Raw genomic sequence first — 14,782 nt, forward strand, 5'->3', positions numbered from 1 at the left:
GGTTAAATTCTCCCTTACCTTTCAGGAGAGGAGTGCTATAACCATGATCCGATAAGGCAATACTGAATACACTAATGCTCTAATAAAATAAAATACAATGTTTTTATTTTTACTTTACAAAGCCCATAAATATTTGTATATGGTAATAAATAACCATTCTGATTTTGTATCAATTGGGAGCTAAATAGAAACATCATTTACGCATATGACTGTACTCGCTGACAGTTCAGGCTTGTGCCACTCAGAGCCGCCACCTGAGCCCGGGACACCTTGCCACCAATCCAAACATCTGCCTTTAACTACGTCCACTTTGCGACCAGAATTCTGCTCCTGCGACATCGAGATGATTAAGATGTTCAGATAAAAATATAGCTAACTGTACGTGTCGATTAATAAGTTTCGGTATTTAATTTATGAATTGGGCAGACATTCTTGATAAAGACATTGCAAGATTTTGTGATAAAATACTGTTATTGTTATCGATGAGATAATTCTTTGAAATTTTTGTGATTATTAATAAAATTGGAAAGTTATTAACGACTTAAATCTTCAATTATTTTTATAAAAATTTGATTATTTAAAGTTTGATAGATTTAAAATTTATCTATTTCGATTTTAAGTTATTAACATTTTGCATAAATGTTCACAATATCAAATGAATTAGTAACAAAATTTAATTAAAATATCGACGATAGCTTTGTTTGTTGATTGATTTATTAATATTGGATATATCGTTTCAAAATAAGCAAGTTTAAGGGAACTGGTCGTTTACTAGTTTACGTAAATATTCAAGATACAATTAAGATTTAATGTTGGCTTAATTTATGTTACAACGGCAAGATATTCAACAAAAACAATAATTGTTGATAAATTATAGCTACATACAAGTACCTTAAAGTATATGAATAAAAAAAAATTTAGTTAAAAGCAAAAAAACTGGACGGAACCTCTATTTCCCCTAAAGATCTATAATTTTTCCCTTCAATGATTTCAAATTATTATAAATTGAACTGCTTTTTTCCTTTTCCTCGGACCACCAAACGTCAAAATCTGTTACTTGCAATATCGCAAGAATCAATTTCACATTACAATGTATTATTCGCAAAAATGACATGTTTTGTAAACAACCATAGATTAAAAGATACGAAATGAGTACAATTTGTCTACTGAAGCTGCAGATTTGATCTTATCTGTGGTATTGTGGTTATGGTCGGGTTTCACAGATTACATCTACGCACCGACACCTTTCTTTTTAAATGCAATTGTTGTTTTCGTTTTGAATGCATAGACAGCATAGTTATATTTTACGCCGTATTTCAGACCAACGACTGAGATGTCACGTGATTGATTTAAAGTATTTTAACTCAGGCTAATATTATTAGGAATAATGATTTTTATTCGCATCGAATGATAACCTCAAAAATAAATAAAAACCTGTACCATACCGTATAAGTATTACTACTTGTAAGCAGTTATCAGTACTAATATGTACACAAAAGAGACAAAATTCTTGTATCATGCAAAATACGGCACATCGATTTTTTATGTATGAATGTATCGCTTCAGCTTAATGAACTGCTAGTGTGTTTAAAGTATATAATAATAATAATGTACTTATATACATATTATGTGTATGTAAATTTCATACAAAACAGTACTCCCAATTTCTAATAATTAGTTTAACCAATGCTTCTAATTTAATTAACTTTGCAGTTCTTTGCCGATAATATTGTAATACTCTTAACGTATTTTGTGAGAACATTCAGAGTTAAGTATTCTACTGTCATTCTGGTTAATGATTTAAATTTGAGTATCACGTTATAACAAATTCGAAATTCAAACTGATCGCCGAACTAGACAAATGACCATCGGACCGCTGTCAAAAGTTATATTTATTTTCTTTGGAAATTCATAGAATCGTGCGAATCCCGTATCGAGATGTTTGCGGGTGCGCATAATGCGCCACTGCGTCTGCGACACAAAGCAACCCTTTGGCGACACAATGCGGCACTAATCTAGATCATTGCTTTGTGTGCCGCGCCAGACAATACTGCATTTCTGGATATCTCACTCGATGTCGATTTGAAAGAAATTACTGTACTACGGCAGGTAAATTCAATGAAGGAATATGCCGATCATTGAATCTGGACACGACAATGGCTTGTGAGAAACAGGAAAATATTGAGCTCCATTATTCAACTATTTTAAAGATAAATTGAATTCGTGCGTTCTTTATTTTTCGAATGTAATGTTAATTTTTATATCAGAATTGATTTAATAAACACAGGCAGATGTAATGTAAAATACATAGAGCATTTATAGAAATATGTATTTATTTTTTCTACACATGTTTATTCGACTGTTAAAATGAATTTACTTTAAAATATTATTTGATTGCGATGGTGTTAAGTTCTAATGTTCGTAGCGCACAGCTTTATCTCGTAGACATCTACAGATGTTCTACGGGTACGCCTCGTAGCATTGACTAACTCTTACATAACTCGTTATTATTTAGAAGTATTCGCATTGACACGAGATTTTTTATCATGGTTATTTTTTTAACCTTTCTTTTTGATTCTATCATAGTAAACCTCGCGGGTTTCATCTTCAACTCATAGGAGAAGTGACTATCGGTCCTGAATTAGGTATCATGGTTTATACACGAAGCATAACTAATAACTATTGACTGTACTTCGCAACTTTGTATTGATATTTCTTGTTTTAAATTATTATAAAAAAAAATCTGACTTCTATGAAAATAGAATCTAACGGATAATGATATATATGTGCGTATTAGAAAAAAAAATACATATGTAAGACTATTTTTAATATCAGAGGAAAAGGTGTTGCTTATAAAAAAGTAATAATTCAGCTATTAGTCTCAAAAATGATTAGAAAATTCATAAAATTCCATTACGATAGCGAAGACAATCGTTACCCTAAACATGCTTATTTATAATCGTTGCATCTTCTCGCCCAAGGCACGCGGCGTCCGATCCTTTGACTTCGGCCATACATCACGACCACTAAGTAGACAGTATATCAAAGAATATTCAGAGTAATTAGGCCTTTGGCGACGGACTCCGATTTATTAGTAGGCGTTAAGACCGACAGCCGTGGTGCCGGCTTTTGTTCTCTTGCCCGAAATATTCAATTGAATTAATAATGGTTGTGAAAGCGATATCGTTAAAGAGTACTTAGATATCACGCAGATTGAAACGAGTATTTTGTTTGAACATCGGTTTGAGTATAAATTCATTGGTGACTAGATTGATTAGATTTTGTTGAAAATAAGTGTAAAATAATTGAAAGTACTTACCTTTCCGCATAATGAAAATTAAGATCAAACTATAACCTCTATGTTGCGAAACTGTAAAATAAAGTCCGTCATTATCTTGAAATAACCTTCGATTCAAAACATGAAAGAAAATTTTTATGTTCTCTCTGTGTGTAATACAATATAATATCCACAGAAACTTCTAAATGTGATACGTTAATTAGTTATCACTGGTCACATCCAGTTGCTTTCGTAGCATTACCACATTTACTTATTAATTATTCAACTCATTATCGTAACCTATCACATTTTAACGGCTGTCTCCGAGACGTATTATCTATTAGATAAGTTGATTGACAAAAGAGTTCGAATGTCGCACAAAAAGGGCACTAATCGTGCGGCTACTGCAATCCGTCAATTAATTAACTGTCTCAAAGATATGAGAGGCGGCGACGGTACAGACGATGGGAAGATGCTACTACTTTCATCCAAAATTATACAACTTCAATATGACACCAAACCCTAAAGTGTAAGAAATAAGGAGAAATTTCGGATGCAAGATAGATTGTGCATCAGCTACCGTAGGCGACGGCGGGTGATAACGCGTATGGAGCTACATCGTAAAACATCATTAGCAAGATAAAAACCCTAAAAGCAGCCTTCATCTTGCCGTGCGCAGGAAGTCACCGAGATACGCACATTTTTCATATCTAACACCTCATCGATATCCAATAAAAATAATATTTGAAAACAGTTTTGGCATAGCATTTTTAATGACCATGTCATTAGTTAAAAAAATAAACTATCATTTTGATAGATGATTTGTAAAGCAAACAGTCGTATATAATGCTATTGTCGGACAAGTGTGACATGAAAAAACACGACAAACAAAGGAAGACCGATGTTAGAGAACTTAATTTAACACCCGAATCAAAACTTCAGCCCGCATTGTGTTGTTGTGGTGCTAACCAATTCTCTTTTGTCCAACCCCGCCCACGCCTATTATCAGATGCATACATGTCATTTTTTATCAAAACAATAACATTTTTTACTAAAAACCGTCGGTCTCACGCGTAGCTTTTAATAACGAGTAAATTTGTCAAAAGCCAAACAATCGCATCAAGTATAATTTACGTAGACGTATAAATTAGATGGTTTTGGTTTGTTACTTTCTCAGAAAAAGAAGGTACCTACCCAGAGGACCAAACCGGGTTTAAATTATTGTCAGTTTCATATTATAACAATAGATTAAGTTGTTTTCAATAATACAATTATATTTATAATTTCTCACATATCGTTCCCGTTATTTATATGTAATTGCAATTTAATCCTGTGCTAAAGTGCTTTTTGCCAAAGGAGTCAATAGTGGCAAGGTACTAATGTGTGTTCGTTATACCTCTTAATAAACTAAACATTCGTCTAAATTTTGAAATTGTTATGGTCGTTAGTTGTTTGTTTGAATTAATTTTGGACTTACTCGTATTTTTGTCAACCCGAGTCCCAGAATAACGACAACCCTTGCGATAATTTAGCTATCCGACGTCTTAATAAAAACATGATTACAGTTATTCATTGGGCATGATCTGCGACATAAAAAAATAATGCTGGTATATCCACCCACATTGGTTATAAATTAATAGAATCTGCCCTCATCTTTGTGTCATATAATAATGGTATATCGGGATCGTGTGAGGTATTTTTTTATTGTTTTTAGGAAATGTTTCCTCGTGGCCACGTCGCGGCCAATTTGGTACATCTGGGAATCGATGATTTATGACAAAAGGGTAATATAAAGGTTAAATTATTTTGTATGATTAGGTATATCTTTAGTACTTAGAACAAAAATATTGACCGACATGCTGCCAAAAAACTGTTCAGTAAAAGCTGTGCATGTCTTGGGGAATGTAGCGTTATATGAACAAAACAGAAGTTAAAGTTGCTAAATATGAAAATTCTTTTCAATGACCGCTTTTTCAATCCTAGCCCAGACAGCTCAATGGGTAGACCAAATATATTTTTAATTTTATTTTTTTTTTATATTTGATGCGCAAAAAGATTAGCGTGCGCCATAGCAACCTACTTCCTAAAGCAGTTTCTCATTTATCAATGGAACGCTGTACAAAGGCAGTCCGTCAATGAAAGGGACAAAAAAAGTACAAACAGGAGGTTAATGAACGCCAGACCAGAGCGGATCGAGTAGTTATTAAAAACTGGCTTCCATACTCAGGAATTATTAGTATTTTACATTTACGTCCCAATTATCACGAATAAAAATGGACGATTGATGACCAGTTGCGCGTGCTAATTTTGTTTACACTAGCCGACAAATAAAAACTATTATTATAAGTGAGAGAAAATACTTAAACAGTGTTATCTTATGTGTTGTCTACAGAAAATTAATATTCACGAATCCCTAGGGTGCAAAAATAAAATAAAGTTGGATCGAATTTATTTTTTGTTACCTTGTTAAGCGGGAGCTATGACATAAAAGGAATACTGAAAAGGATTTTCTAATGTATAAGATTATTAAATTAATCTTGGAGTTAATTATAGAATTTTTCTCCATTAGTGACCGTATCTACCTTTAAATAGGGTTGGAATTAGAAATATCTACTTTTTTCAACATACATTGTCACACACTCAGATCACCAATATCAGGTTCTTATATTAGATATTGAAAAACATTCTGGTCATAGGGATTATTGAAGGCTATCTTTATGGACTTTAGGTTGATGGTGGACAGCCAACTGATACTTTGTGGTCATAAAACTCGATACCGATTGAATGACTGACTGACAGTATGTATAAAACTTATGACTGACTGACAGAAACTTAGTGCCGTGTGGTTCATGGCACCAATACAAAAAAGAATAGGACCCCTCAATCTCTTTCCCATAGATGTCGTAAAAGGCGACTAATAGACATGCTTATAAACTTGGGTTTCTTTTTTAGGCGATGGGCTAGCAACCTGTCCCTATTTGAATCAGTTCAGCTATGCGGCTTAATGACATATTGAATATCATTAAGCCGAATAGCTGAACGTGACCTATCAGTCTTTTCAATGCTGTCGGCACGCCTACCCCGCAAGGGATATAGTATAGAAGTTTCGAAAAGTCTCAAAGGCTGCGCTCGACTAGAATTCCAAGTTTATTACCCTTTTCTTGATTGACTCTTACAAAAGCTTTAAGCTTGGATATGATGATCCAAGTATATGATGATAAGTATGGGTGTGTATGGTACGAGTACCTTTTTATTTTAACTAGCCTTAACATTATTAATACTGCAATAGCAAATTGCACCTATCGGTCAGCACCAAACCTTTTACTTAAATAGTCTCAGTAATAATTTGCGTACGATGTGATGCATATATTAAAGGGGTAAAAGAAAAAAGAGAGTTATGAATGTGGATGAAGCGAAGGAAGTATGCAGAGATTGTGGCAAGTGGAAAGATGTAGTCTCTGCCTATCCCTCCGGGAAAAAGGCGTGATTTTATGTATGTATGTATGTAAAAGAAAAAAAGATATAAACCATTTCAATAAATAATGTATTTCTATATGTTTAACCTTAACACTTAAATTAATTATGTACAATTATTTTACTGGCTTCAGAGTTTAAAGTGTAACAACATTCCGTTGAAGCCTCGAAATCGTTCACTTACAGGTAACAACTGCGCTGGGCCACAGACAAAATAAACATCGATTTTTTTTTCAAAAGTATCGTACCTAAATGGAATTCATAAATTCTCGATAAATAGCCCAACATGCTATCGAAACATTTTTAGTCCATAAAAATAATTGATTAGAATCAAATTGTGGTAATTATCTTAGAACTAATTAAGGCACTATGGGGTTGACTAGATTTACAAGAGTCTTTTCGTACTAATTCACAATGCAATAAATAATGCACATTCTCGGAGGGATTCGTCCAAATTGCTGTATGTATATACCTGTGAACAAAAGAAAATAAAAGGTTAGTGAATGAACATTAATCGGATTGTTTGTGAAGTTGGAGTAGTGACTCCACTATGACATATTATATTTTCTGTAGAACTTGTAATAAATAATAAAAACTTTTTTTTTGTTAATTTTTACAACTGTATAAAATCTACTTACATAAATTAATGCTATTTCTGCTGCCACCACGAAATTACGTCTAGGAGTTCCTCTTCGTCCATCGGCCCAAGGTTTTGTTGCGTTGAAACTTCATACCGGTCTACATTGGAGTACGCTGATGATACTCCCGAGGAACATTCTGAAGGTGCTGGGGACGCGGCTTTCTCAGAGCTCGGAGAACTGCTGCCGTAGAAAAATCCATCGTCTAAGTCCATAGATGTCATTGGCTGTGTGTTACTATTGGGTATATTTTCTCTATTTTCCTGGTCACGAGTTATCCCTAATGCCGCATCACTTTCTTCTAATAATTGCTGTAGATATCTGATATATTCGACTACCATTCTTAAAGTGTCAACTTTACTAAGTTTTTTCCCAGAACCGCGCCTAGCGCCACCTGATAGCGCAGCGACCACTGAAGCGGGCAGATGACGGCGCAGCGCGTTGAATCCGTCATTCACTTGTTTTACTCGATTACGCTCTCTAGCATTGCGGCGAGCGATCGACGCAGCCTGAGGTCCGGTGTATGGATTCGTTCGGAAATGCACCTTTTTTCTATACTGAAGATTAGGCGGAGTATCATGTGTGACATAATTTTTTTCAGGAGCCGGAGCAATTGGTATGTTCCTCTTCTCGACTGAAGTCTTGGTTACAGTCGCCGTTGGGTAACCCGATGAGACGACCACGTAATTCGTCTGACCTTGAACAAGTTGTATTTCTTGAAGCATCGTGTTTACGTGTTCGCGAGATAAGAGCACACGACCGGTTCGCGCGGCGAACGTTAAAGCACTACTGATACGTAGCAGGCTTTGTGGGAGCTTTCGTGAGGGCGGACGCGAGCGGCGGCTACGGAGCTTCGCGCACAAGTGAGCCGCCGGCGCACGCGCACTCGTTATATCACCTGCGCCGGCTGCAAAAAATATAAATTTTAAAATTCTCCTCTCCTCCCCTATTATTTTCGATCATCCCTTCCCTCTACGTGCGGGCTCGTACCTGGCTTGGCTAGGGGAGCGCGGCACGGGCAGGGAAACACTGGCTAACGCGTGCCCAGTTTTTTGTGCTGACCACTGAATACAAAAATAAGTTCAATATTTGTTGAATTCGCGTTATCAGCAGTTCAAACATTCCGTTTTACACAGGCGGATGGTAATGCGCGTATCTTAATCAAGTTAATAATGAGTTAAAGAGAATTACAAATTCGTAACGGGGTTTTCAAAGGGCACCAGCGATGGCACGTTATAATCGCCCTATCGATTTCGGAACACTTTGAATAAATCAATCGTATTAAGAATCCACATCAGTGTTATCTGTCTCTGGGTATCTTATTAAGTGTCTGACTGGGAATTTCTCATAAAGGTAGTCAAACCCGGCGGATAAACGTCGCACCACAGTTATCAACATTTTATCAGTGGAGAACGCTGACATTAACTTTGATGTGTTCCCGAATTTAAAATTTAGGTAATATTGTATTTTCATTTTTTTCAAATTAGTAAAACTTTTACTTTAATGAACAATAATATTATTTTCAGAGTATTAACTGCAAGACAGATGCAATGGAACTTGACTGGAAAGTTTAGTGTAAATAAATCTTGATAAATAAAAGCGGACCAATCAGTTGACTTATCCACGCACAGCACAAACTGTGTTTAGAAAATTTTTGTGTTGTTTTATGTTCAATGGGGTGTATTAAGAGAGGATTTACTGAAATCACCCCGCGGACGGAAATATTTCTTACTTCATTTACGCGAACGGAACTGCTGGCGTACTCTAATAAATTAATATTTCGTTTTGCACAGTTTATTATACGATTCAAAAATATGTTATTTAACAATTCCTACAAACAAATAACAAGCTGTAAATTTTTCATTGATATTAATGAATACCAAAGAAGAATTTACAGTATTACTTACAACAGATTTATAATACTTTCTAAAGAGAATAGTTTGAATTTGGGCTTGGTATGCCAACAGTTCTAAGTATGTTCGGTTCTATTGCTACAAAAATGGTGTCAAAATAAGCAAGCAGCTTGTGAGATAAGTGCAAGAGGACACTAATTGACTGACGTTCTAATATATCAATGCATGGCCCAAATTTCTGGATCTACAAATTGAATGTCAATTATTAAACTAAACAGTTGAACGTAGTCTATCAGTCCTTCAACACAGTTGGCTCTGTCTACCCCGCAAGGGATATAGTCGCAATTACATGTTTGTATGTATGAAACTGTATGTATGTACGTTTGTTCCTAAGGTTATGGCCTAAGGGAGCATATTTCCGGAATTCTCGCGAGTATAGAAAATAATTAATTAAAAGGATGTTTCGTTTTATTCCAGCAGAACCACGGGTGTAATTTTTTATTTTATTTTAAATTAAATACTGAAAATTAAACTTAGACAAGTAGTGTTTATTTTTCATTCTCATGTTTACTTAAGAGTTTAATTGTAGTGTGCTAATATGTCATACTACATTTTACACTTGCTGAGACACGCAAAGAGCAAGGGGTGAAACTTAAGTGTTGCAGTCGTCTTACGACCGCTTCGCTTGTTTATCTAGTTAATGACTATGTTTTAACACATAGGAAATGAACAGTATATTTATTTTACACGTCGTTTACATAATAATATATGCGAGACGTTAAGTCTTAAAATAACTTATTGTAAACTCTTTATTTATATACGGTATCCTTTCTCAGGTATGTTTTTGACATCAATTAAATATGTTGTGGTGTGGGTGTCCGTGTGGTTATTGGCACTTATAACAAAACTGTTTCATTTCTTCCATAGATAAAATACAATACTCAGGAAGACTAACTTTACTAAGTACAACAAATTGTGTCCGAGCTGGTTATGGATTCTTTCTTAACAAAGTCACAGTGGTCAAACGGGAGTTGCTTCATGTAATTAATAAACTCGACCCCAGACAAATGTGAGAAGAATGAATTAGTACTCTTTAAGTTGTAAAGTATTACCGCTCCCAAAGAGAACATGCGTCGCGGCGTAATAAACTCCCCTGTTGCCTTTTTTCCAAGACGTCAATTTTATAAAAATTGTGTCTTCTCCTTGGACATCAATTAGCGTCCAACCAAACACGCCACGTATTGCGCTTCTTGCTTATTTGTTTATCTGTCGGCGGGTTAATCAAAGACACAATCTCTCTTTAATCGAATAACGATCATTCTATCCGTTTTACGGCACTAATTGAATCCGAAATTGTGTTTAGGCGGCATTTGTTTTCATTAGTTAACACTTAGTATTAATGGATTTAGGTAATTAATTTTATTATTAAAGTAGTATTTATTAATATACTGAGTCAGTAAAATTATAAAAAGCAAGACCAATTCAGTCCACAACATGTCACTTTTCTATGATCAGGCCATATCTTCAATCCGGAACTATCTCTTCAGAAAATAAGCACCAACGCGCAACACAGCCAAAACGAAAATACTTTATACAAAACAAGCATTTACTCGTCAACTAGTGATTATGGCGAGTATATAAAAAGCTGTTTGGTAAAGTGGAGAATGTATTGTAAGCAAAAAACTTAATTGAATCGTGTAAATAACGCATTGTTTCAGTAATGTAATGACAATAATACCAAATACATCCACCAATCGAGCTTCGAGAACACTACAAAAGGCTTTGTCTCATCTAGTAAAAGGCAGTTAGCTTGTTTTACGGTTTCCATAAAAATCCACTACCTCCTTAATTGTGGTATCCATCAACATAATTAACTCTTTATTTTATACGTTTCTAACTATACGAGACGGGATAGAAGAAATGTCCTTTTGTTTGTTAAATAAGTGAGCAAGTCCCGACTATTTTGTCGGTTTTAATAAAATTTTTAGCTTTTTGATACATGGAATTACGTAAGGTACTTTACAACATTATGAATGAAGTATACCTTAATAATGATTGAAAGTATAGATAACATAGAAAAAATCGATAGCTAGAGGGGAACAGTAACTTTTTGTATAAAATAGTTACAATCACTTATCGTGTATTAGATTTAAATTGGCCACAGTAACGAGGTATGTTCGGCCAGTCATCTTTTGGGGCTTAAACCCCGTGATTTAGTTTCGACAACCGAATACCACATGTATTGCCTAGACCCTTATGGTATTGCAATAGTTGTTATTATCCCATGACTTTGAAAATTTTGATTTCTTTACCGGATATGACCCGCGGGGAAGTGTTAATGGGTTCCGAAAATATTTTTTTTTTCTCGACTATTACGCGTAATAAGTTAGACTAAGGCATGTTCCGTTAGGGTTGATTGGAAGAGGGGAGAAGGTTAAATAACTGTAGGGGTGTAACAAATGATAATAAATATTAGGATTATTAATTAATGTTCATGGTCAGAGTTAAGTTTAACTTAGTGAAGTTTTCTGTTGCATTCTCAGTTGTTCGTTTCTAATATCGAGGTGGCTAACTAAATGTAGTGGCAAAAGAACTGTAAACTTTTACAAATTACTGCTTACCACTTAAGAATTTTATTTAAAATGATTTTCTTTAATTGCCTCTTACTACGTAACGCCAAATATTTAATTCCTTACTCAACAAACTTATACTCAATAATACTAACTAGATTAGATAAATATACATGCAACACTGATTTTTTTTAATTTACGAGTTATGGAACGAAATTCCTGATACCCCAAAAGTCAGTTACATTTTATAATCGAAATAGAATTCATATAAAATTAGTGTAAAAAATATTTCACCGAACATTCTAAAGCTAAAGGACCAACAACAATGCAGGGTTAAATTGTTACAATATTCTTCAATAGGCACAAATGACGTTAATATGTTAACGTGTACCACAATGAGCTAAAGTATCTTGTTATGAGTCAATTTATAAAATTAGTGAGTGATTCCAATAAGATAAGCATCACGGGATAAAAGGAACCACCCACGAGTACGAGCTGTCCTTGTTTATTTGTAGGATTGTCGGGTTGAGCATTAGTTGGACAATAATGATGGAAAGGTACCAAATGCAGTAATGTACCAATCAGTCCAATAGTGTTAAAACATTTTTAATGAAAGCCCGTTTTGCCCTTGACCATTGATTTAAGCGTTTGGCAGCCAAACTGTTATATTTTTTTTTATAGCTACTTTATAAAACTCCTGTGTTACTATAAGTAACTGAGTGAGTGAGTCATAACGTACAGCCGAAAAATTCGCATTTTTTCCAATATTTTAGTAAGTATGCACTAAAAGATGATATCAGAATTTACACCAAAAAATATGGAACAGATGGAATTTTTACCAAATATTAATATTTTAAAGGGATGACTTATTTATAATGGCATACCCACGAAGGACGTCTTTTTGATAAAATCCACGATAATAATGACTTTATGAAAGTTATATGTGAAGCGTACTCGTAGATACCGTAGTGCATATGACAGTCAACCAAGAGATAGAACTCTGAATCCCGATTCCACCCAGCTAAACGCGGCTTTTGATTTTTGAACTTGAAATTAATGCTTTGGCTGTTTCGTTAAGTTAAAATATGATATGTGAGAGTGTACATATTTGTGTATAAGTATGAATCATAGAAATCAGAATAATATCAGAGATAATATATTAAGTTTTAACAAAAATACATTAAAATAAACAAACTTAATTACACACGCAATATTTTCCCAGTCGACAGCGGAAATTGAGTGACATTTATGTGAAACGATTATTCGGTATAAAACAATTAGACACAAATGAGATGAACGTATGGGGTGAGTGATGATTTTGTGAGAACTGAATCATATGTTTTCACGGTTCAATTCCGTGGGACATGATGGTCAAGCGGGTAAACAATTTAATGTTGAATTCACAATACAATTCACAAATTAGTTTTGTCGAATTGTTTGATGTAATTTTTTTTGGGAAAAGTTCTAAAACCAAATAATGATAATGTGAATTAAAACGAATAACAGTTGAATTTAATTCTAGACTTTTTGACCATATTATGTTATCTGTAGGGCGTAGCATCACCGTTCTACGTTGAAGAAATATGATTTTGTTAGTTTTTACATACTGTGAGCATGAATTAGATTCATTCATGGTTGGGTATTCTGTTTAGTCACGCCAGTAGGCTAACTAACCCGTGTTACGATAGGCTCCCACATTCAGTTGGCTATATTCATTGACGATCTATTAATTCTTTCAAAATTATACTACTCTATAAATCATGCTAGTAAAGCTTGCCGACACAATGAAACTACCTGATTTGTATCCAATATACCTTGATTAACGACGTGTTGAGTGACTGCTATTCATCGCAACGTCAAAGGGTGATCATATAAAGTATTAATAAAGGGAATGTTTTACATTTCACCTCAAGCGTGGTCGTGTTTGACATCATAAAGGAGAGGACTATAAAGCATTCCGCCAACAAGCTCGGGCTGTGTCGGGTGTGACCAATGATTCGCTGGTCACTATTGTTGTTAATAAATGTATCGCATTTATTTCATTTTCAATTAAAGATATATTTCATAATACTTTAAAATAAATATGTATCATCTACAGTTACTAACGTTTAGGATGCCTACTAATGTTGAAAAATAACGACGGCCTCTTTGGCGCAGCGGCAGTACGCTTGTCTGTGACACCGGAGGTCCCGGGTTCGAATCCCGGCCTGGGCATGATGAGAAAATAACTTTTTCTGATTGGCCTGGGTCTTGGATGTTTATCTATATAAGTATTTATTATAAAATATAGTAGGTATCGTTGAGTTAGCATCTTGTAACACAAGTCTCGAACTTACTTAGAGGCTAATTCAATCAGTGTAATTTGTCCCGTATATATTTATTTATTTATAACGATACGCCACGACACATCAAATTAAAGGGTCAAGAGTACCCGAAATTGACAAGCTTGTATAAAAAAAGTTATGAGTGTGTAAAGTAGTACGCAGAGATTGTGGAAAGTGCAAAGATTCTACCCATCCCGAAAAGAGGCATGACTTTATGTATGTATGTATGTAAGAGTTAGATGCTAATGCAAATTAGCAACGAATTTAGAGATAACAATAAAACTAAGTGCATAAAAATAAAACAGTTATCAGCACACCAATCGAATACAAGTCGTCGGACACGTCTGCCCAATCTTCAACGTGTTCGACATCAAACGTCCGTGTCCGACGAGACGTATCCGACTTCGCGACACGACACCCCGACAGCCCGATGGTGACCGAGATACGATTGCTGTGATTCGATTTCGCATTGTAATCGATTAGGCACCGCCGCTGATCGACATTCAAATTTCGAGATAAAGATTCCATGTTCCTATTATGCGCGAAAAATTTGTCTCCTCTCGTGCGAAACGGTCAAGTGGATTTTTTTTTATTAATAAATATAAACTAAGGTAAATAAATACTACGTATTTTAGAGTTGGGTATA

General features: G+C 34.7%; 2 protein-coding genes across 2 annotated transcripts in view; one reads left to right on the plus strand and one right to left on the minus strand.

Annotated features, from left to right (window-relative positions):
* Positions 1-10,993, plus strand: part of LOC106131170 (uncharacterized) — a 142,320-nt gene extending 131,327 nt beyond the window's left edge. Inside the window, exon 5 of the mRNA XM_013330172.2 lies at positions 10,982-10,993. The gene's annotated coding sequence lies outside the window, so the exon portion shown is untranslated. The remainder of the gene's footprint in view (positions 1-10,981) is intronic.
* Positions 7,401-8,114, minus strand: LOC106131269 (achaete-scute complex protein T3-like). The gene has a single exon (XM_013330300.2). The coding sequence runs from the start codon at positions 8,112-8,114 to the stop codon at positions 7,401-7,403; it is 714 nt and encodes a 237-aa protein (XP_013185754.1).
* Positions 10,994-14,782: the final 3,789 nt, after the last annotated feature.

The sequence above is a fragment of the Amyelois transitella genome, chromosome 6, assembly GCF_032362555.1.
Source record: "Amyelois transitella isolate CPQ chromosome 6, ilAmyTran1.1, whole genome shotgun sequence".
Lineage (NCBI taxonomy): Eukaryota > Metazoa > Arthropoda > Insecta > Lepidoptera > Pyralidae > Amyelois > Amyelois transitella.